This window comes from Crinia signifera, chromosome 8 (genome assembly GCF_055691185.1).
Source record: "Crinia signifera chromosome 8, ASM5569118v1, whole genome shotgun sequence".
NCBI classification, from domain to species: Eukaryota; Metazoa; Chordata; class Amphibia; order Anura; family Myobatrachidae; genus Crinia; species Crinia signifera.
In genome coordinates, this window is record NC_139224.1 from 58,416,615 (window position 1) to 58,438,876 (window position 22,262).

Sequence of the window (22,262 nt, forward strand, 5' to 3'; positions counted from 1 at the left end):
AAAATCCTGACATTGATCAGAAGCCCAACATCACTCACAAGCCGATGCCAGAGTCCCGACTATTGCATACAATATCCCAATCGTAATATGCCGGAGAGGGTTATGGTGTGTGTTTGTGTTTGGGGGGGGGTTAGGTTCAAACACTATAGGGAGGTATAGGCTCGGGCTGTGCTGTGTGTATGAGTGAGGAACTGAGGGTACAGTAAGGTTTAGACCGAGTGTGTGTGGGGGGGCAGTTGGAGTTAGGCCTTAACAAGTAGGGGTATTGTTAGCATACATACCAAAAAGGTGTCTGGGTGCTGCTGCAATTCTTGTGACTGCTGGCATCCTAAGTGCCAGGATACCTATACCATCCCTGGTATGGTATAAATCAGAGGTTCTCAAAATCGGTCCTCAGGACCCCACACAGTGCATGTTTTGCAGGTCTCACAGAATCAAAAGTGAAATAATTAGTTCCACCTGAGCTTGAAATGTGCCAATGAGTAATGAATACACCTGTGCACCTGCCGAGTGACCTGGAAAACATAAAGTCCCGAGGACCAAGTTTGAGAACCCCTGGTATAATTTATATTCATCGTGCACTGATGCCTACTGCAGAAAAATAAAGCTGAACAAGTATTGCCTGCTGGCAGAGAATGTGATAACCTGTCTATAAACTGTATTATTTCTATGATTTACACTTGTGCCATTTTAGTACATTCCACCTCACGTTTTCACATACAGTAACAGTTATAAAGGGTGAGAGGGGAGACAGACACGCAGTGGGAGTATTATAAACTATGTCAAGATTAATGAAAAAGGGAGGGTCAGTCAGCAGACATCAGATAGGCAGAAGTAGTGGAGAGAGGAAGAAGTGCAGGAGATGCTGAGCAGTCTTGTATGCTGCATAAGACACAGGACGGCTGTAGTGAAGGCTCATTATAAATGCAGGAGCAGTTATCAACATAAAAAAGAACATTTGAAAGTTCAGTGGAGACAATACTTTAATAACTGGAGTAAATATTAATGAAATGGGGCCTTTGCAAAAGTACATCCTTTTCATCTGGATATTACATTTTGGGTTCCTATGGTCTCCAGTATTCCTAAGTCATGTAATTGACCACAGACATTTGGATGAGAACCAAGCAGACTTGGAGGTGAACTCTCTCCGACGCAGACTGTCTTCTGGCACCCGTCCTTATAGCCTCTCCCTGTCACCACTGGATTATCACTATTCTCCAAAACCTAAGCACCTCAAAGCCCCACGTCTTCTGCGCCTTCTTGGAGCCTCCTTTGACCCGTTCTGGATGTCTGTGGAGAAACCTGCTGACAATGACACCGCCAGCCATGTGTCTCCATTTAGCAAGGATCTTTTTGATGGTGCCAGTCGCTACCGTAAGAAGCTTACTCAGGAGGCTCAAAACATTGACTTTGGTTCACTGAAAATGCCAGAACTGTCAGCTAATGGAAGCCACGTCTTGCTGAATGAACTCCGCCACTGGCTTGTACAAAGAGCCATTTGCAAGCTAACCTCCACCTGGGTGGACCTGGGTCCGGTGTTTTGGCCACGTTGGGTGCGGCACACAAACTGTGATGAGAGCATTACTGCATGCTCATGGCCACCTGGAATGGCATGCCGCCAGGCACAGCTCACTCAGATCAAGTTACTGGCCTGGCATTGCTGGATGCAGGATCCTAGCAAAGGCTGGGCATCACAGAACTGCCAGTGGAGGCAAATACCCTATCCAGTGGTGGCTGCCTGTAAGTGTACCTGCCGGTAAAGACATCCCTTTCCCATTGGCGTTAAACTGTAGCAACACTACAATAATCTCCTGCAAGCTTCACCAATAATGTTGGACTTGTCTTACAGCTTTCTGCATGGCAACTGTAACAAAGATTTATCTGTGGATTTCTTATTGGATTCATTGACAGACATAAAACAATACGTTAGTAAATATTTCTCGGTGTTTCATGCATAAGTCATTTAAAAATAACCTTGGCAATGAAAGGGTTAACAGGGTGTCTCTGAGTAAGGAGTTGTGTGTGTGTTTGGCAGCTGATTTATAAAGAGTACACAACATGTCTGATAAGAACGAAGGTCACAGGGTAACCCAAACAAAGCCAACCGTAAACTAACCAATCCATGTGCATGCGTTAACAGAATGATACCGTCCTAGGCTTTCAAAGAAATGTACATAATTATATATACAGCTATGGATTCCTGGTTCAGGTTTAATAGCGCTATGCATTATACTGCGGATATTAATAACTATGGAATGGTCTGCATAATCATGTCTGTATGTATGCAATAATCACAGGTACAATCCCGGTCCTGCTTTTGAAACATTCTGGATAAAGGGATTCCTGAGAAGATATCATTTTCCTGTGTTATAAAATATCTCACATCTGTGTATATGTATCAGAATACTGCATTATATCCCACACAGGTGCATATTTATGCGGTATCAGAAGAACAGAATATCCCATCCCTGTGTATATGTATTATGTATCAGAAGCCTACTCTTTAAATACTCCAATGCTTAAGTTCTATGTTTAGCCATTTATCAAATAAAACTATTCCTTTATTTTTGTAGATCTAATGCTGTGTACACACGGTGAGATTCCCTTGCTATTAGACTTTAGATTCGAGTGCTATACAATCTTTGCTATATCTGTACTATTTGCATACAATTCATACAATCTACAATAGATTTGCACTATATGGTCACTGCTGCCCTGTCTATCTGGGTTTTGATTTGTGCTGTCACGGGTGTGCGCATCGGGATCGCAAGGTAAAAAAAACCTGTGCGATCTGCATGCGATCCCAATGCGATTTTTACTACATAGTCAAAATCTCATGCTGATTATACCCATGCGTACACAGTATATGCTGTGATTTCATATTCCAGAAAAGAGCCGCTATAATCTACTGACCAGTAATAACAGCATCTCATAGGTCAGATTTAATAACAATACGTTATTGGACATTGCTGTTCGACATAGTCAGGAAAATTAGGTTTTAATAGCTCCTCTGTGCACCATGAGAATTGTAGATTGTTTGCCATTTTATTATGAGGTGCTCCTCCATATATGACACAGCTAGAATTATACACAAGCTTGGGTGAATGTAATGCTAAAAATATTTTTAAGCCACATAGTATGCAGGCTTTCAGTGGCCCAAGGCAAAGTAATGGTGTGTACACAGTGTGAGTACCGTGCAATGGGATCAGAATGCATCGCACAGCATGCATGCGATCTGCATACAACTGTCTATATACTGCAGATCTGCACTATATAGTCAATGCAGCCAAGACTTTCTGCTTGCGATATGTGAACCGCAATCACAAGGGTTAAAAACCCATGCGATCCCAATGAGATTTTGACTGTCTACAATGTGCATGAGATTTTGACTATATAGTGTACACACCATTAGGGAGATAAGACCGAAATAGAACTACAAGCCAAGGCCTGCACCAGTAGTATACTCTATGTGCCATGCTCTGTCACTATACACATAACCATTTCCAGATCATAGACTGTTGGTAACATTTTCCAGTACTTGTGTAGTTTCACGGCGACAGGGTACGCTACGTTTAGCGTAGGCTAAGCTATGTTGTCAGCATAGCCCAACGGCTGTCTAGCGTAGTCAGCGTAGTGTCCCCGTCAGGCAGCTAGTCACGTACTGTCCCCAGGAGCTGCAGCTCTGTCCCTGGCAAGCCTAGTTAGCGTCTCTCACACAGCGCTGGTAACCGCCAGATCCCATGTGCTGGCGGGAGCCATCGGAGAGGAGCTCCATCTGTCTGGGTCGCAGGAGCATCTCAGACGCTTGTGCGTCTCAGTAATTATTGTGGCAGGGTACGGCAACCCTGCCTGTGTCCTCTTCAGAGAGACAGACAGGGTTAGGGGTTCGGTAGCGTGTGCAACTCGTGCACAAAGGGGGGTGCAGTGTGCAAGTGCGTCTCAGGAACAATAAAAGGACACATTTGCCAGTGCTCCATGTTACATACTTGCAAATGGTACTCCACGTCCTCCCAACCTGTTCATACCCCCACTATCCACGACGGCGTGGATTTGACCTTTATAAAAAAGAGTGGCCAGCCCCGCGAAGGGATGCAGATTACTTGCTGTGTATTCCGCGACCCTTCGCCACGCTTCGGGCACAGTGGCTCGCTGCGCTCACCACACTTTATAAAATCAACTCCATGCCAACGTGGATAGTAGGGGTATGAACAGGTCGGGAGGACGCGTACCGCGTCCGCTCGCCACGCTTCGGCCTGGCCTGGATAGTGGGGGTGTTTCAGGAACACATTAACACCTGTCATGTCAGGCAAGTTAAAATGGTCAATGGTTCACACACAATGTAATAAGTGCTGACTGACTACGCTAACTATGTAAGCTCCGGCCGGCCACGATCGGGCAGGAACACGACGCTGATACTGACAGGGACGCCTGACTGACTATGCTAACTATGTAAGCTCCGGGTAGCTGCGAACGGGCGGGAACACTACACTGATACTGACAGGGACGCTGCCTACGCTGGCCGCGGGAACACTACGCTGATTCTGGCAGGGACGCTACGCTAACTACATATCTGCCGCTGTGAAACTACACAAGTACCCATTTTCCTTTCAATGAGATCATTTGCTGGTAGGGGGCTGAGATTTCGGCTGCCTAGGGGCCCCCAGTGTCTTAATACTAGGACTGCATCTCTACAGCTCACAGGCTGTTACATAAGCCCCATGGAGCTAGGTAGTGACATACACAAGAGAGGACACTCTCTGGCTTACATTACAGAAGTATCAAGCATGAAGAGACAATGGGTGAGATTTAATAGGATGAGAGATTCAGAAAGTGAGAGATTTGGTAAGAAATCTCCAGGTTTTTTAAAGCGGCAATCATATGCACTTCAAAATCAAACTGGTGTTGCAGTGTGAATGATTGCCGCTTTAAAAAAAACCTGGAAATTTCTTACCAAATCTCTCACCAAATCTCTCACTTTCTGAATCTCTCATCCTATTAAATTTCATCCAATATGTACAAGTAACAAATCACATGAACATATATGCGTAACAAAAAGAGCATGTTTTTATTGAGGACAGAGTTGTACGAGTTATGACACTTTAGTATAAGGCACAGCCACCACATACAGTGCTAGTGCTAGGTTTCCTAATTAAGATTTGGAATGCTTACAAGGTTTTCCCAGTCCCCCACCTCCCCCCATGATTTTGACTGTCTAAAACAGACTAAATGATAGTGTTTCTTCCCAATGCATCTGTCTCATTCTATAGGTACACAGTGCTACAGAAAGGCACTATTCCGGAGCACATCAATTAAGTTATGCCATCAACAAATGTTTACTACACATGAACCTTGCATTTGAAACTATATGTAGTATTATCTTATGAAGATATTTGGTTAGGTACTTGTGTATTTGCAGGGCGCCCAATTTACATACATACGGCACCGTAGGAAAATCGCAATGCGATTTTTCTAAGTTAATTTTTAGTGCACCCCTGCCCGCATCGCATGCCATTTGCGGTGTGATGCGATGCTTCATTGTATAAGCACCCATGCGATGAGATGTAATGGTACTTGATTTTCAAAGCACCCATGCGTTTTTATCGCATGCTATTTTGCACACCCCCACTATCCACGTCACCCCGAAGCGCAGCAAGCCCCACGAGGGGACGCGGTTACGCGTCCTCCCGACCTTTTGATACCCCCACTATCCACGGCGGCGTGGAGTTGATTTTATAAAGCGTGGCGGGGCTTGCTGCGTGGCGAGCGCAGCAAGCCCCGTGGGTGGACGCGGAATATATGTAAAATAGTCCGCTTGCCACGCTTCGGGCTCGGCGGCTCAATGCTCTCGCCACACTTTAATAAATCAACTCCACGCCGACGTGGATAGTGGGGGGTGTCAAAAGTTCGGGAGGTGACGTGGATAGTGGGGGTGTGCTAAATCCCATTGCATCGCATAGACTGGGGGTGTTGTGAATCGCATCGCACACAAAATCGCATGAGATTTTGCGTGCGATGCGATCTGCGGCCAGGGTGCAGTGAATAAATTAACTAGTGAGATCGCATGGCACGAAAACGTGCGATGCGATTTCACTACGCAGAATAGCCTACTAAGCAAATAGCTTAGTGGGCGCCCTGCAAATACACAAAGTACCTTTGGTTATTACTATGGTTGTTTTGTGCTTGCACATAGTTCCATGTTATTTCAAGCTCTTCAGTAGGCCTAATTCCGTATTGCACAAGTGTTCTTATGGCTCTTCTAGTCATTCTTCCATCTCATTGTAGCACACCATGTTTACGGCCCACTTCTGTAAAAGCATCAACACAGCGGTCAATGTCCTCATCGCTATGAGCTGCAGAAATCTGGACACGGATGCGAGCTTTGCCCTTAGGAACCACTGGGAAACTAAATCCAATGACATAGATACCTAACAGGACAGAAGGAGGTGAAGGGCATAGGTTGTAATAATGGAGTTTTACACAGTTATTTGCGATAATAACACAGACAAATATTATATAGGGGCAGATGTACGAAGCAGTGATAAGGGCAATCAGCTCCTAACTGTTCCTTTTTAAACCCAGCCTGTAACTTGTCAGGAGCTGATTGGCCAGTGATAAAGTACCAGGCACTTTATCACTTCTCCTCCGTGATCACTGCCCCATAGTCTGTTCCAGAACACATGCTTGAATTTATTTGGGAAGTATAATCTCCCTTTCATCTTGGTATTCCCTTTCTTATGGCAGTGTACAATCCTGTACAATGGGAGAAGATAGATTTAGGCCTAAATAATAGTGTAGGATTCTGAAATAGCAGAGATTTCGTGAGATACTGTAGCAGTCACATTTAAAGGGGTTTGTCCTAATTAAACATTGTCTCTTTAAATGGGACTGCTAACTCATGGATGATTAGGTGGACTTGCATTAGGTCGACACGCTCAAAAGGTGGACAGGCCTTTAGGCCGACACAAACATTAGGTCGACATTGGGAAGAAACAGACAAACTGTGCTAAAATATAAACCACATTTTCAATTAAATAGGGGGATACGTTCATTGGATTACCAGCATGATGGTAGACAGATATTAGGTCAACATGCATTTAGGCCGACATGACTTAAGGTACACATGCAGGAAGGTCAACATGGGTTAGGTCAACAGGGTCATTAGGTCGACATCAATTTTTTTACAGTTTTTTTGAGGAAAATTGTGCCGACGGGCAGTATTTCATGCTCTACCATCCCCTAGGATGTGGTGGGAGAATTTCAATGTCGATCTTACCGATATCGACCTAATGACCCGGTTGACCTTACCCATGCCAAACTTAAGTTATGTCCGACTTCCTGTATGTCGACATTAACTCATGTCGACCTAAATGCATGTCAACCTAATGACTGTAACAACTTGCTGGTGACCAACTTTTCCACACCCTTAAATAGAATATGAAATAAAAACATATATACCGTATTTTCCGGCGAATAAGACGACTTTTTAGCCCATAAAAATTTGCTAATCTTCTAGTGGGGGGTCGTCTTATATGCCGGGTGCGGCATATATTCATTAAAGGGTACCTCTCCTCGCCCCCCCCCCCCCCTTCATATGCATATGGTACCGTACCGTACCTTAGTAATAAAAGATAGCAGTACGGTATTTGTCTGCAGCGTTTTCTTCAGCCTAACGGCCTGTCAGATTGCGCATTTGATGTCGGCGGCAGGCTCGGGTGTTTTCGGCGGGGCTCGGGGGGGGACTCGTGTGCCTGAGCGCTCCCGAGTCCCCCCGAGCCCCGCCAGAAATACCCGAGCCTGCCGCCGACGTCACTGCAGTGATGTCGGCGGGGCTCGGCTATTTTCAGCTGGGCTCGGGGGGGAACTGATTCCTGACCATATACTAGTCCAGGGCTACTCCTTAATATTAGGACACGCATACCGTACTGTGGATATTTTAAATTTAGAGGAGGGGTACTTATAAATTAAATGCCTAATCAAGGGGTACAGGAGAGAAAAAAGGTTGGGAACCACTGTGTTAGAGCATAAGCGATAATTATGTCAGCGGTAGCCGGTGATGTGCGGCACGGATATTCGAGAATCCCACCCTCAGTGAGAAGCAATGATAACAGCATTTTGGTGATGTTAATGGACCAGTCCAAAAGAACTTTGAGTTATATAGAATTAAGTCCTTGTATAGATACCGTATATACTCGAGTATAAGTCGAGGCACCTAATTTTACAACAAAAAACTGGGAAAACTTATTGACTCAAGTGGGACCCTCACTCGAGTATAAGCTGAGGGGGGCTTTTTCAGCATAAAAAAATGTTCTGAAAAAGTAGGCTTATACCAAAGTATATATGGTACATGAAACAGATCCCAATGAGGTGGTTTATAGATTATTGGAAGGATGAGTAGGTTAATGTCCGTTAGAATGATTTAAGCAGTCAATGAGATGTTATGATAAACAATTGTTAATATGAACAATACAGTATATTTACCACCCTTGCCAATTACCATCTGTAATTGAGGTTACTGGCCTCAGCCACATATGGATGAATGTGCAGAAATATCCACCCAGATGGCAATTATTAAAGCTGCAGTTCCCGGCCTGGTTGACATTTCAGTCTGCCAGACACAGCTGCTGGCCATGCCCCCATATTGACTAAAAACGCACCATCCCTGCCCTCTATGATACAGGCCACACCCCTTTTCCAGATGTGAGCTATGTTTCTGCGCGAGTGTCCCGATTTGTAAAACTCAAATGTTGGGATGTATGGTGAAGGGCTCAGAGGTAAGAGGGTAAGAGGGACCTACAGGGATCAGGCGCAGATTTAGAGGCGGAATGATCACCCCCATAACACAGTCCCTCAAAAAATCGTCCCCTCCAAGCCACTTCTTCCACAGAGCTGGAACTGTGACCGCTGGGAGGCGGGAGGAGACAGGTAGAGCTGCGGCACTGGAGCAGGCTGCAGATGTTGGGTGACAGTTTATACTAGAGATGTGCGGGCTCGGATTCCTCAGATCCGAGCCAGCACGGACGTCATCAATCCGGGCCCGGATACGAGCAGCGCTCGGCGCTTCCCGCCTTACTCGAATCCGGGCGCACGGGCAAAACGTCATTGCCCGGCGTCGGATTCTCGCGAGATCGCGGAACCCTTAAATTCCGCAACCTCGCGCCGCCATCTTCACTCCAATCTCGGAGAAGGGTAGGGAAGGGTGTGCTGCTGCTGTGTGTGGTCTCTGCTGGGGCCCGTGCTGCTGTGTACTGTGTCTCTGCTCAGTGATCAAGACATCACCATTGCAAGGATGACTGGTGCTGTGTTCTGTCTCTCCTTTGTGCTGGGGCCTGCCTCTGCTGAGTCTGCTCCTGTATAGTCAGTCACAGTGTGATAGTCCACTGGTGCTGCTAGTGCCACTGCCTGCCCTGCACTGCCTAGTGTCTGCTGCAGTCTGCTCTCTGCTGTTGCCACTGGCTAGTGCCTACCAGTACCTATTGCAGTATATAATTCCAGGGTGCTGTTGCCCCTGGCTATCAGTACCTATCACAGTATATAATTCCAGTTTGCTGTTGCCACTGGCAGTGGCTACCAGTATTTTATTTATTGCAGTATATAATTCTAGTCTGCTGTTGCCACTGGCTACCAGTATTTATCGCAGTATATAATTCCAGTCTGCTGTTGCCGCTGGCTACCAGTATTATTTATCACAGTATATAAATCCAGTCTGCTGTTTCCACTGGCTACCAGTATTTATCGCAGTATATAATTCCAGTCTGCTGTTTCCACTGGCTACCAGTATTTATCGCAGTATATAATTCCAGTCTGTTGCCACTGGCTACCAGTATTTATTGCAGTATATAATTCCAATCTGCTGTTTCCACTGGCTACCAGTACTATCAGTCCAGGGGTGCCCACATGTGTGCTGTATCCATCCAGGGGTGCCCACATGTGTGCTGTATTTGTCCAGGGGTGCCCCCATGAGTCCTGTATCAGTCCTGGGGTACCCGCATGTGTGCCGTATAATTCCAGGGGTGCCCCATGTGTCCCATATCAGACCAGGGGAGCTGCCCTTTTAAAAAAAAAAAAAAAAATTAAGGTTTTTTTTTTTTTTACTGCAAGGGCTGTTAAATGCGCTGTAGTCCAGGGGTGAGCCAATGCGCTGTAGTCCAGGGGTGAGCCAAGAGTGCTGTATAATTCATGGGGTGTTGCTAAGTAAGGTGTGCTGCTCTTTTTTATAATTAAAAGAATACACATTTTTATTTTTGCTGCAGGAATTTGTCTGCCGTATAATTCCATGCCTGCCGCCATGTGTGCCGTAACAGTCCAGGGGTGCCACCATCTGTGCCGTATAATTCCTGGGGTAAGCCAAGTCTGCCGTATAATTCATGGGGTGCTGCCAAGTGTGCTGTATTAGTCCAGGGGTGATGCTAAGCGTGCCATATCAGTCCAGGGGTGATGCTAGGTGTGCCGTATCAGACTAGGGGGGATGCTAAGTGTGCCATATCAGTCCAGGGGTGATGCTAAATGTGCCGTATCAGTCCAGGAGTGATGCTACCTGTGCCATATCAGTCCAGGGGTGATGCTAGGTGTGCCATATCAGACTAGGGGGGATGCTAAGTGTGCCATATCAGTCCAGGGGTGATGCTAAATGTGCCGTATCAGTCCAGGGGTGATGCTACCTGTGCCATATCAGTCCAGGGGTAATTCTAGGTGTGCAGTATCAGCCTAGAGGGTATGCTAAGTGTGCCATATCAGTCTAGTGTTTGTGCCGCACACTTGTGTGGCTTATCATAGTTATCCAGCTACCTCGGTGCAACCTTTTGCCCTAAAAACAATATTGTAAGGTGTGAGCTGTTCAGAATAGACTGTAAATGAGTGGAAATGAATGTTGTTGAGGTTAATATAGCGTAGGAGCAAAAAAAAATAAAAAATTCTGCGATTTTAGCAGTTTTTATGCTTTTTTAACAAAAAAATCAGAACCCAAAACCCAAGAAATCCAAACACAAAACACTTAGGAGGTGTTTTGGCAAAACCCATTAGAACCCAAAACCTCAAGGTAATCAGAACCCCAAACCAGAAAAGTGGCCGGTGCACATCTCTAGTTTATACTGACCCCAGCAACCCCAAGCTTACTGCCTGGGCTTCCACCGGAGCCCTGAGTAGTATATGGACGTGTACATCAGGAGCTCCTGGAGAAGAAAGACTCAATGTTCTGGTGGAATGTGTCACTGTACCATGGGCAGGAAGGAAACTGTGTAATATGTGGTGGTGGGGTTTAACTGTGTCTCAGGGGAGGTGGGTAACTATCGTGGTGAAGCTCCTTATGGGGGCAAGGGGCACTACTGTGGATATTATGTGCAAGCAGCATTACTCTGGGAATTACTATACTGTGGGCAGGGCTGTTTATAGCCTATTTGCCCCCCAGTTTGAACAGGTAAAAATGCACCCCACCCATACACAGGAAAAAATGCATGCACTCCAGAAAAGGGGAGTGGCTTTGCTGAAAGACAACTCTGAAAACCTGGTCCTGACACAGGAAGAGTCGAGCAGGATCCCCTACCACCACCACCACCACCAAAGGACTTGGCACAGAGTCAGACTGCAGGTTTCAGCAGAGGTGGGAAATTGTGTAGCCAAGAATACAGGACAGAGAAAATGGCGATGGATGCCGATTTCAGCATCTGGGAGGTGCACGCTGAAAAAAGGTGTATAATGTCTGTAGTAGTAGAGCCTCTCATACACATAATGTGCCAGTAGCAGCAGTGCCATTAGCAGCAGTGCCATTAGAGTTTGGAACCCTCCCCCCATACACACTAAAAATAGGGTCATTGCGAGCCAAAGGCATGCCGCAAAAAGAGTCGAATTATACTCACCGATAATTCCTTTTTCTTCCTAGAGATCCCATGGCAGCCATACATTGGGATATTCCCTTCCCCCACTAGAACAGACAGGATTGGTTTCTCTTGGGACCGCCCACCTTGGGTATAATGGACCCCTCCTTCACCTCCCCTGCATCTTTTGAGTGTCTCCGTCTCTTGGTCCCTAGAGAAAAACACATCAGAACACAAGGGAGGGCAATCAGTGGCTGCCATGGGATCTCTAGGAAGAAAAAGGAATTATCGGTGAGTATAATTCGACTCTTTCTTCTACGATCCCCATGGCAGCCATACATTGGGACATACCCAAGAAATAAACGGGAGGGTAAATGCATGTAAAATAATATTTTATTATCAAGAGGTATTTAGGAAACTGCCTCTTGGAGTACATGCTTCCCAAAGTGGGCCAGAGAAACGTCAAGAGCATAGTGATTCACAAAAGTGTGTACTGACGACCAGGTAGCCGCTTTGCATATTTCCGTCACCGACGCTTTGGCCTTGTTCGCCCAGGAAGTAGATACTGCCCGCGTTGAGTGTGCCTGTACAATAGGAGGTATCTTCTTGCCTTCCTGTTTGTAGGCTGTAACAATAGTCTCTCTTATCCATCTGGATATCGTCTGTTTCCCAGGTTCCCTTCCTTTCCTGACACCTTCTGGAATGACGAACAAATGTTTGGTTGCTCTGAAAACCTTAGTTCTTTCCAGATAGATAGAAATCACTCGGACTAGATCTAAAGTATGCCAGGCTTGTTGTTCCTCATTTTCAGGTCTAGGATAGAAACTGGGTAGAGTGATTTCCTGATTGAGGTGGAAGGCTGACACCACCTTTGGTACAAATTCTGGGTGAGTCCTTAGGACAACTCTGTCAGGGAAGATAACCAAATAGGGCTCTTCGATCCATAGAGCCTGCAACTCACTCACTCTTCTCGCAGAGGTAACTGCTACTAAGAATACTGTTTTCCAAGTTAAGAGTCTCAAAGAACATTCCGTTAGGGGCTCAAACGGACACTTGGTTAGGACCGAAAGCATCAGATTTAGATCCCACGGTGCCACTATAGCCTTGACTGGTGGCTGGATCCGCTTCATAGCCCTGTTGAATCTTTTTATCAGTTTTTCTTCTGCTAAAGATCTATCCAATAGCACCCCTAGTGCTGATATCTGCGATTTAATTGTGGCAGGAGCGAGACCCATCTGGAAACCTTCGTAAAGGAACTGTAGCACTCTATCCGTTGTTATGGAGGAGAAATCACCTCTGAATTGGCCCCAATCAATAAATTTGATCCATGTCTTGTAGTATGCCAGGGATGATATGTCTTTCCTGGCTTTCAGCATCATTTCCATAACCTGGGGGGACAGGTTATGTCTTTTCAGGATCTTCCGTTCAATCTCCATGCCTTTAGTGATAATTTCTTGGGCTCTGGATGATAAACCGGACCCTGGTGCAGCAGATCCACTCTGTCGGGTAGGGGCCAAGGTTCTTGTACTGCCATCTTCAGAACATTGACGAACCACGGTCTTCTTGGCCAGTAAGGTAGTATTGCTATGACTTCTACCCGGTCTTCTCTTATCTTCTTCAGGACCTTTCCAATCATAGGGAAGGGAGGGAATATGTATCCCAGTCTGAAGTTCCACTTTACTGACAGAGCATCTATTGCTCGGGCCTGCGGATGAAAAGATTTTGAAAAGAAGCTGTTCACCTTCTTGTTCCCAAAGCTTGCCATCAGGTCTATTTCTGGGCTGCCAAACTTTCTTTCTATTTGGGAGAATATTTCCTGATTCAACTGCCACTCTCCTGGGGACACTACTTCTCGACTCAGGAAGTCTGCCAGGGTATTCCTCCTTCCTGGGATATACACCGCTGTCATGGATTTCAAGTTGTGTTCTGCCCAACACATTATCTTCTCTGACATGCGCATAAGTTTTATACTTCTTGTGCCCCCCTGATGGTTTATGTGGGAAACCACAGTGACATTGTCCGACATAATTCTTAAATGGGAATTGCCGATTTCTTCTTTCAGACAGTTTATGGCTTCCCATACCGCTTGCAATTCCCTCATATTCGATGAGTTCCTTGCTTCTTCTATTGTCCATATACCCTGGACTGACCTCCCTTCGACATGGGCGCCCCATCCGAAGAAACTGGCGTCTGTGGTTACTATACAAAACACAGGTTCCTTTAGGCTGGTCTTTCTGTACTCTAGCCCCTGTGTCCACCATATTAGATCCTTCTTTAATTCCTGTTGTAATGAGATCAGGTGTTGGTCGCCACACCCTCTCTTTTGTAGAGGAATCAGTAGCCATTGGAGTTTCCTCATTTTCCACTGTGCCCAGGGAACAATTTTGATGCAAGAGGCCATCATACCCAGTAATTGGGTGGCCATAATTAGGGGAAATCTCCTCTTTTGTAGTAAGATGTCGACTAACTCTTTTATCTTTCTGCATCTGTCTGGCGACAGAGAAATTGAGAACTGCTGCGTGTCTATTATGGCTCCCAAAAATTGTATCTTCTGTACCGGTAGCAGCTGGCTCTTCTCTATGTTTATGACCCAACCTAGATATTGTAATAGGTCTATGGTCATTTTCACATTGGTTTCTGTCTCTATCAGAGACTCTCCTGCAATGAGCAGATCGTCCAAGTAGGGCCATACTTGAATCTTCTGCATCCTTAATGCTGCAATCACTGTCACTAGCACTTTGGTAAAAACTCTTGGTGAAGTTTTCAGCCCAAAGGGCAGACAAGTAAACTGAAAATGATGATTGGCCACTGAAAACCTCAGAAACTTTCTGTACCATCGATTGATCGGAATGTGGTAATAGGCATCCTTGAGATCTATCGATGCGAGGTAGTCTTCTCTTCTTATCCCCATCACAATAGAACTCAAGGTCTCCATCTTGAACCTTATCTGTTTTATATACACATTCAACTCCCTCAGGTCCAGAATCGTTCTGAATGAGCCATTCGGTTTCCGTACCAGGAATAGATTTGAATAGAAACCCTTTCTGCGTTCCTTCTCTGGCACTAACTCTATGGCCCCTGACTGTAGGAGTTGATCGATTTTTAAGAACAGCGCTTTTCTTTCTTCTGAAAGTCCTGGTATCCTTGATTTCATGAATCTGTGATGGGTGGGGATTTTTTCGAATTCTATACAGTAGCCCTGTTGTATTATGTTCAACACCCAGGTGTCTCTTATCATCATCTTCCAACACTCCGTGAACAGCATAAGTCTGGCCCCAATCTTCTTCACCTGAAGATAGTCATAATTTTCCCTTTTGGCCCCAATCCTTTTCTGGTTGATATCGGCCACGAAAATTTTGTCGAAAGGGCTGCCTGGAGGTATTAGCATTCCCTCTCTTGTAATACGTCTTACCAGGGCGGTAGGTCTTCGCCTCCCTATAAGCTTGTTTAGATGAGGCCGGGAAGTTGAAGCGATTCCTCTTTTCCTGGGGTAATCGGACTGACTTTCCCCCTGAAATCCTCTGGATCATAGTGTCCAGCTTGGAGCCGAAGAGGAATTTGCCTTCAAAGGGTAAGTTCGTGAGCTTATTCTTTGAATTAGCGTCCGCATTCCAAGGCTTAAGCCATAGAGCCCTACGCCCTGTTACACCTGCTGCCATAGCCTTGGTTGCAAAGGACACCCCGTCTAGTGAGGCTTCACACATATAGTCGATGGCCTTTTGCATGACTTCTAAATTTTTGAGAAGGTATTGTTTTGATACCTTTTCCTCCACATCCGTTTTCAGATTGGAGGCCCAAAGTCGAACGGCCCTAGCAACAGAGGCCATAGCCACGTTGGCTTTCAGGGAGCCTGCAGAGGCTGAGTGTACTTTACGGAAAGAATTTTCAATTTTTCTGTCCATGGCATCCTTAAATGCCGCCGCATCTTCAACTGGTATGGTAGATTTTGATATGATTTCTGCCACCGCTGCATCTACCTTGGGTAAGGTACACCATCCCAGTAGGTCCTCATCCTTAAATGGGTACATTTTTTCTACCCTATTACCCAAGGTAAACTTTTTGTCGACATTGATCCACTCCTTATTTATCATGTCTCTCACCATCTTGTTAAGTGGGAAGGTTCTCCCTTTCTTATCTCTGTCCTCATATAAGGGGTCTCTGTCCGATGAGGAGGCCGCCTCTTTGGAATTCATGGCTTTGTAAATATTTTTCAGCAGGTTTTCTACAAGCTCTAAGTTAAATGATCTGACATCTTCTACTTCACCAGATTCGTCAGACGACTCCTTAGCTTCACACTCAAACTCATCAGAAGAATCCTCTTCAGGTGTAAACTCTGCTTGTACTCTAGACCTTTTAGTAGATTGACTTTGAGCAAATTCATTCTTAGAAACAAAATTCTGCTTCATCCATGCCATTAACTCTTTAAGCATTTCCGACTGTTCTGGCTTCTTTGCCACTTTAGACTGTGCCATTTCACACAATTCACATACTGACTTTTTCTGACTTGAAGCAAAGGTCTGATCACATGTCATGCAAACTGCTTCTATGAACTTTTTCTTTGCTGTCCTCTTCTTGTGTACAGGAGAGACAGGCGCACTAAAATGTAGAGAAAACTACACTCAATATCTAGCTCAAAATAACAATACTGATGCCCAAAACCAAAGGGCTTACCTCACTGGGGCATCATCCGGCTTCTGGGGAGAAGGCGCTTCCATGGTCAATACTGCAGCGTTTCCAAACAGCATGCAAACACACCAAGCAGATAGACGCCATGATAGAAATCACTGCTGGCTATTTAACTGTTCCCTGTCCGCCCTCTGTGCTCAGCACGGCGAAGTGGAACTAAAACCACTGCCCAGCGTTTCCGGCGGGACTGGATTCAAAGACGCACCCAGCATCTGTGGGCGGAAGTGACACGTTACCGGCACTTCCGCCCCTTCTGCCTTATCTTCCAGCATGTGTAGCCGCGGCTTTACAGCGGGGCTGTGCACAGTCTCCCCAGCAGACCCGTTTCTTCCATACACCAGCATGCAGTGTATGGCGTCCGGACCAGGTACTGCCATGGCAGGATATCGCGTGCAAGGAGACAAATACCGCTGGCCTCCTGCACCTTCTTCTCCCCGGGGAGCCACCCCATTCAGCTCCATGCTGCTCTGAGGTAACCCTGCTTTAAACAAAAATAATCTGTCCTACTCTGTCTACTTCTAAACGGAGACAGGAAAAAAGATGCAGGGGAGGTGAAGGAGGGGTCCATTATACCCAAGGTGGGCGGTCCCAAGAGAAACCAATCCTGTCTGTTCTAGTGGGGGAAGGGAATATCCCAATGTATGGCTGCCATGGGGATCGTAGAAGAAATTTACACTGGAGTGCCCATTACGCATTATGCCGCAGGCCATATTGCCCATTACATAATTACGTGGCACACCATAATGCCCATTACATATACCACACGCCGTAATGCCCATTACGCATTATGCCACATACCGTAATGCATATTACCTATTATGCCACATAAGCGCTTACCTTCATGCTCGTTGCCAGGGGATTACATGCTCCTAGTCATGAGAGAGCGAGGTTACATGCTTGTTGTCATGGGGATTATATTTTTTGGCATGAAAGGGGGGGGGGGGTAAACCATGCTCATTGCCATTGAATTGTCCTTCAGAGCCCTTAAGTGGCCCAACCAGAGCCCAGACTTGAATACTATTTAACATCTCTGGAGAGATCTGAAAATGATGGTGCACCAATGCTTCTCATCAAACATGCCTAAAGATAGGTTGCCAAGCTTGTGGTATCATATTCAAAAAGGCTTGGATGCTGTAATTAAGTATTGAGCAAAGGCATATGTACATGTGATTTCTTGTTGTTGTTTTTTTTATACATTTGCAAAAATCTCCCAAAAACTTTTTTCACGTTGTCATTATGGGGTATGTGTGTAGAACTTTGAGTAGAAAAAAAAAAACGACCACCAAGAGGTTCCAGGTTTGAAATTCCATCACGATAGGCCTCACTAATGAAGAATTTTTGTGGGTGGCAATATTAAATAAATGTGGTTTCGACCTTATAGTATTAGCCGGGCATGAATTACAGCATGTTGTAGTAAAATAGGACGTATAGTAAATGCATGATAGTACCTTGAAGGATCCTAAATAGAGCTTTCTATGGTTAAAACTTAACCAACAAGAAATAGAATAGAACTGTTGAAATGTAAAAAAAGTTATATACAGATGGTGCCACTCTCAGCCAGCCCGCCATATTGCAGTTTCTGGCGGAGGGCGAGCATCTTACTCATTTGCATGTCCCATTCCCAAGAATGAGGATCTTGAGTCTCGTGCGCGCAACCCAAACCTGGTGGACGTAGTCTTTTCACAAAGGGTTTATTGGTGGCTCATGGGACTGCATCAGTCCAGATGCCGTTTTAACCCACAGTGAGACAACACAACAGGGAATATCCAACAGTGACAGCGGCTTTCAGTTTGCCGACTGAGAGGCACCTGCACAGAGACCCTTCTTTAGGGGTTCGCATGCGCACAGGGGCAGGAGCAAGTGCAAACCCACAAAATGGGGTGGCCAAAGGTCCTCAACAAGGGAGGCAAAGGGAACAGGATTTTAATATTTATTTTGTCCACACGGACATTAACGCCTGCGGAGAAGTCTGTTCTAAATAAGGACCTCTCATTTGTCCCGACACACAAACATGACGAATGAGTAGCAGTCTGACCTACACCAAGTTAGTCGCAAACTACTTTTACATGAATATTTAAAAATGAGAAAATACAGACAGCATAACTAGGTTGGATCGATTTATCAATAAATAGAAGTCCAACTTTGATCCCCAGTCTTCAATTGCTTCTATAAAGACATTTACCCGACTTATGGGACAATCAGTACACAGGTACAATGACACTCCAGTGAAAATGTAACCTGATATGACAAGAGACTAATTTAAAGCACTTAAAACTTTAAAGGTTGACAAGACAATTATTATACATCCAGCAGATAAAGGGACAGCATAGTAATCCAGGATACTCCACAATACAAAGCAGATATCGAAAGACAACTGGAATGTACAGAAACGTATAAAAAACTTAACAATGACCCTACCAAGACTTATCAATTGTAATTAAAAGGAATGCTACAAGTAGCTGTGGCTTAAGCTTTGATTAGCAGCAAGTTACAAAAAGCTTCATATACAGAGCACCCTATATTTTGTATATACTACCCAAGGTACATAAAAGCCTGACCAACCCCCCTCGCAGACCAATCATCTCTGCCAGGGAGTTATTATACCAATCGGTTTCCAAACTATTGGGTTTGCTTATACAACCCCACATTGTGAGTCAACCAACATACTGTACATGAAGGACACTACAACCTTCCTGAATCATTTAATACCAATCTAGATGAGGATGTATCACTCTGCACGATGGACATTTGCTTATTGTCTATTCCACATACGGATGTCATCTTTGCCATGAAGGAATTCCTAACTACCATACAGCATAAACTTGGATTTAACCAAGACATTTATTTAAGATTGTCGTGCTTAGTTCGAACAAGAAATTTCTCTCTGTAAGAAGGAGCATACTATTGACAGACAGCTGGTTGTGCAATGGGGAGCAACGTTGTACCGGCATACGTCAACGTGTTCATGTTCAAACAAGAACATGACTTTTTTTGCAGAAACTAGAATATGCTGAACACATTGTATGGTATATAAAATATATTGACAATTGCTTCATGTTGTGGAAAGGGGGAGAATCCATCTTCACACAGATGATGCAGGATATCAACCACCTGCTTTACCTTCCAGACAAGCAGACAGCATATTAACTTCTTTGAGGTTACAGTTCAGATTATCGATAACCTGTTGGAAAACCCAATGTCAACCTTTTGACTGTCAACCTAGACCATGTTGACCTAATGCATGTGTCGACCTAATGACCTCGATCCTTCAGGTGTGTCAACCTTGATGCATGTCGACTTTCAGTGGTCGATCTAATGCAGGTCATCCTTCCTATTGTTGACCTAGTGACCGTATCCCACTCAAATTCCCAGTTGGAAGGAATCAAACCGTAACATGCACAACAATAGTGGTCCGGAGCCTGTGTCAAGGTCACAATTAAGTGACCTTTTGCGTACACCAATAATACACAAATAAAAAGTCCAATTCAGTATTTATTCAAAAATGTAGTTTGCTTAAACCGAATTCACATCATCAAAATTCATCGATTTTGTTTTCACCTGACATATTATTGACCCTGATTATGTAAAGGGTAAGAATCACTGAATTTCGATGATATACCAATTTAAGAAAACTATTTTTTTTTTCAAATAAATACTGAATTGGACATTTAATTTGTGTATTATTGGTGTGCAGACCACAATAGGTCACGTAATTACTTAATTGTGACCTTGATACAGGGGGGGGGGTGTGTGTGTGTGTGTGTGTGAGATAGATAGAGATATTATATATTTTTTTTTTTCTCCTTACTGGAATAACATCTTCATATATGGACTGTACTTTTAAATTATAGGTGCCTGCACCACTAGATAGATAGATAGATAGATAGATAGATTATACACTCACATTATCTGGTACTTGTTTCCTAGCAGGGTGCCCACTAAGCTATTTGCTTAGTGGGCTATTCTGTGTAGTGAAATCACATCGTATCGCATGGCTTTTTGTGCGATGCAATCTCAGTAGTTCATTTATTCACTGCACCCTGAGTGAAATCGCATCGCACATCGCGTGAGATGCAATCTCAGTAGTTCATATGGTAAAACACCTAAAACAGCACCACTCTCCACGTCACCCCGAAGCGTGGTGAGTGGCGGCGGAACGCGTCCTCCGACCTTTTCATATCCCCACTATCCACGTTGGTGTGGAGTTGATATTATATAGTGTGGCAAGTGCAGCGAGACACCGAGCCCGAAGCGTTGCTAGTGTACGCGGATTACTTTATATGTATTCCGCGTCCACTCGCCTCCCTGCACTCGCCACACTATATAAAATCAACTCCATGCCGGCTTGAACAGTGGGGTTATGAAAAGGTCGGAGGACGCGTTCTGCTGCGCTCGCCACGCTTCGGGGTGACGTGGAGAGTGGTGGTGTTTTACTATATGAACTACTGAGATCGCATATCTCACGTCTCATCTCACATCTCACGCCACAAAAAAGGGCCACGTGATGCAATTTCACTCAGGGTGCAGTGAATAAATTAACTACTGAGCGTACGTAGGAAATCTGGGTGCCTTGCTAGGAAACAAGTACCCATTATCTTATTTAAATGACACCCATCTGGTAGCACTTACCCTTCTCTAACATATCCTCTGCCATCGTTGCAGCCAGTCGGGCATCTCCTAGCATCACAGGACAGATTGGGTGATCATTACCGCCAATGGTGAAGCCTGCAGCCGTCATCTTTTTCCGGAACCTGACAACATCAGTTACATGCAGAAATAAATGTACGCTGCGGAATATTAAATCCACCAAACTCTGCATGAGCCTCTTTATGATTATTGTAATTGTGAGAACAATAAAATGTTCTGTGAAAATCACTGTATTTTAATGCCCACACTGATTCAGAAGAATCTCAAGAGGTCTCCAGCTCTGCACAATTGGCACGTGTCAAGCGTACCTACACCCAGTTACACTTCCACCAAAATCAATCACAAGCACAAGAAATATGTACTGTATCATATGCTTTGATCGTAGAATAAGCAAACATTTGTGGAGCGGGCACTCTGAGGGTAGTAGTAATTGAGTTATGGGGAACGTTACCCATATTCATTACAGTACTGTATGGTCTCGTTTCAGAGGCTTGCCCAGTCTGTTACTTTTTCCACAGTTATTATGCCCTTCTGCTCCACTGGAGGTTTCTGTCCTCCCTGAGCTCGCTTTGGACCCCTTCGTTACGGTTTGACAGGTGTACCGCCCCAGTCAAACTCCCCACCTGCCACTGTCCCTGAAGCGGGTCGCGTGCATTTTAATAAAGTGTATACTGCATGTTTAAATTAACTATTATTTTCAGAAACAAATTGATATAATATAGGAACAATCAATGAAGACCGCTTCAGAGGAGAAGCTGCCATCGGGCAACCAGAGGCTACCAGCTAGTGCTGGGGCGGCCATCATTATAATGTGTGTATTTGCCCTGTGACTGATACAGCTACTTCCAGGATTATCAGGGTCACCATGGAAATACACGATTACGGTATTCAGACATCTTGACACCCCTTCACTCCTCATTCTGCTTCTCAATAAGGAATAATAATAGTGTCATATATGCATAAATATGTGGGTATGCGCAGTACAAATCTGAGGGGTAGATGTATGAAGCAGTGCCTGGTACGTTATCACCAGCCAATCACCTCCCAACTTTTTAAACCCAGTTTGTAGTTTAACATCGCGGGTGCGCAGCGATCCGTGCTTAAGCAGTTTGTGTATGC

The 22,262-nt window shown here is 44.9% G+C and overlaps 3 protein-coding genes across 4 annotated transcripts in view; 1 reads left to right on the top strand and 2 right to left on the bottom strand.

Annotated features, from left to right (window-relative positions):
- Window positions 1-267: 267 nt before the first annotated feature.
- Window positions 268-2,564, top strand: LOC146026100 (noggin-like). Its single transcript, XM_083156488.1, has one exon. It carries the CDS (start codon window positions 1,011-1,013, stop codon window positions 1,758-1,760), a length of 750 nt encoding a protein of 249 aa, XP_083012614.1. The 5' UTR covers window positions 268-1,010; the 3' UTR covers window positions 1,761-2,564.
- Window positions 2,565-5,046: 2,482 nt separating this feature from the next.
- The window catches only part of GCAT (glycine C-acetyltransferase), a 47,524-nt gene continuing 30,308 nt past the window's right edge, over window positions 5,047-22,262 (bottom strand). For both annotated transcript variants that reach the window (XM_083156490.1, XM_083156491.1), the window contains 2 exons: window positions 21,126-21,247; window positions 5,047-6,425 (listed from right to left, as the gene is read on the bottom strand). In XM_083156490.1, coding sequence (XP_083012616.1) covers window positions 6,274-6,425; window positions 21,126-21,247 — 274 coding nt within the window. In that variant the 3' untranslated portion in view covers window positions 5,047-6,273. The remainder of the gene's footprint in view (window positions 6,426-21,125; window positions 21,248-22,262) is intronic.
- On the bottom strand, window positions 14,977-17,116 carry LOC146026102 (uncharacterized). Its single transcript, XM_083156489.1, has 2 exons — window positions 16,482-17,116; window positions 14,977-16,406 (listed from the first exon to the last, which is right to left on the bottom strand). The coding sequence occupies exons 1-2, from the start codon at window positions 16,553-16,555 to the stop codon at window positions 15,110-15,112; spliced, it is 1,371 nt and encodes a 456-aa protein (XP_083012615.1). The 5' UTR covers window positions 16,556-17,116; the 3' UTR covers window positions 14,977-15,109.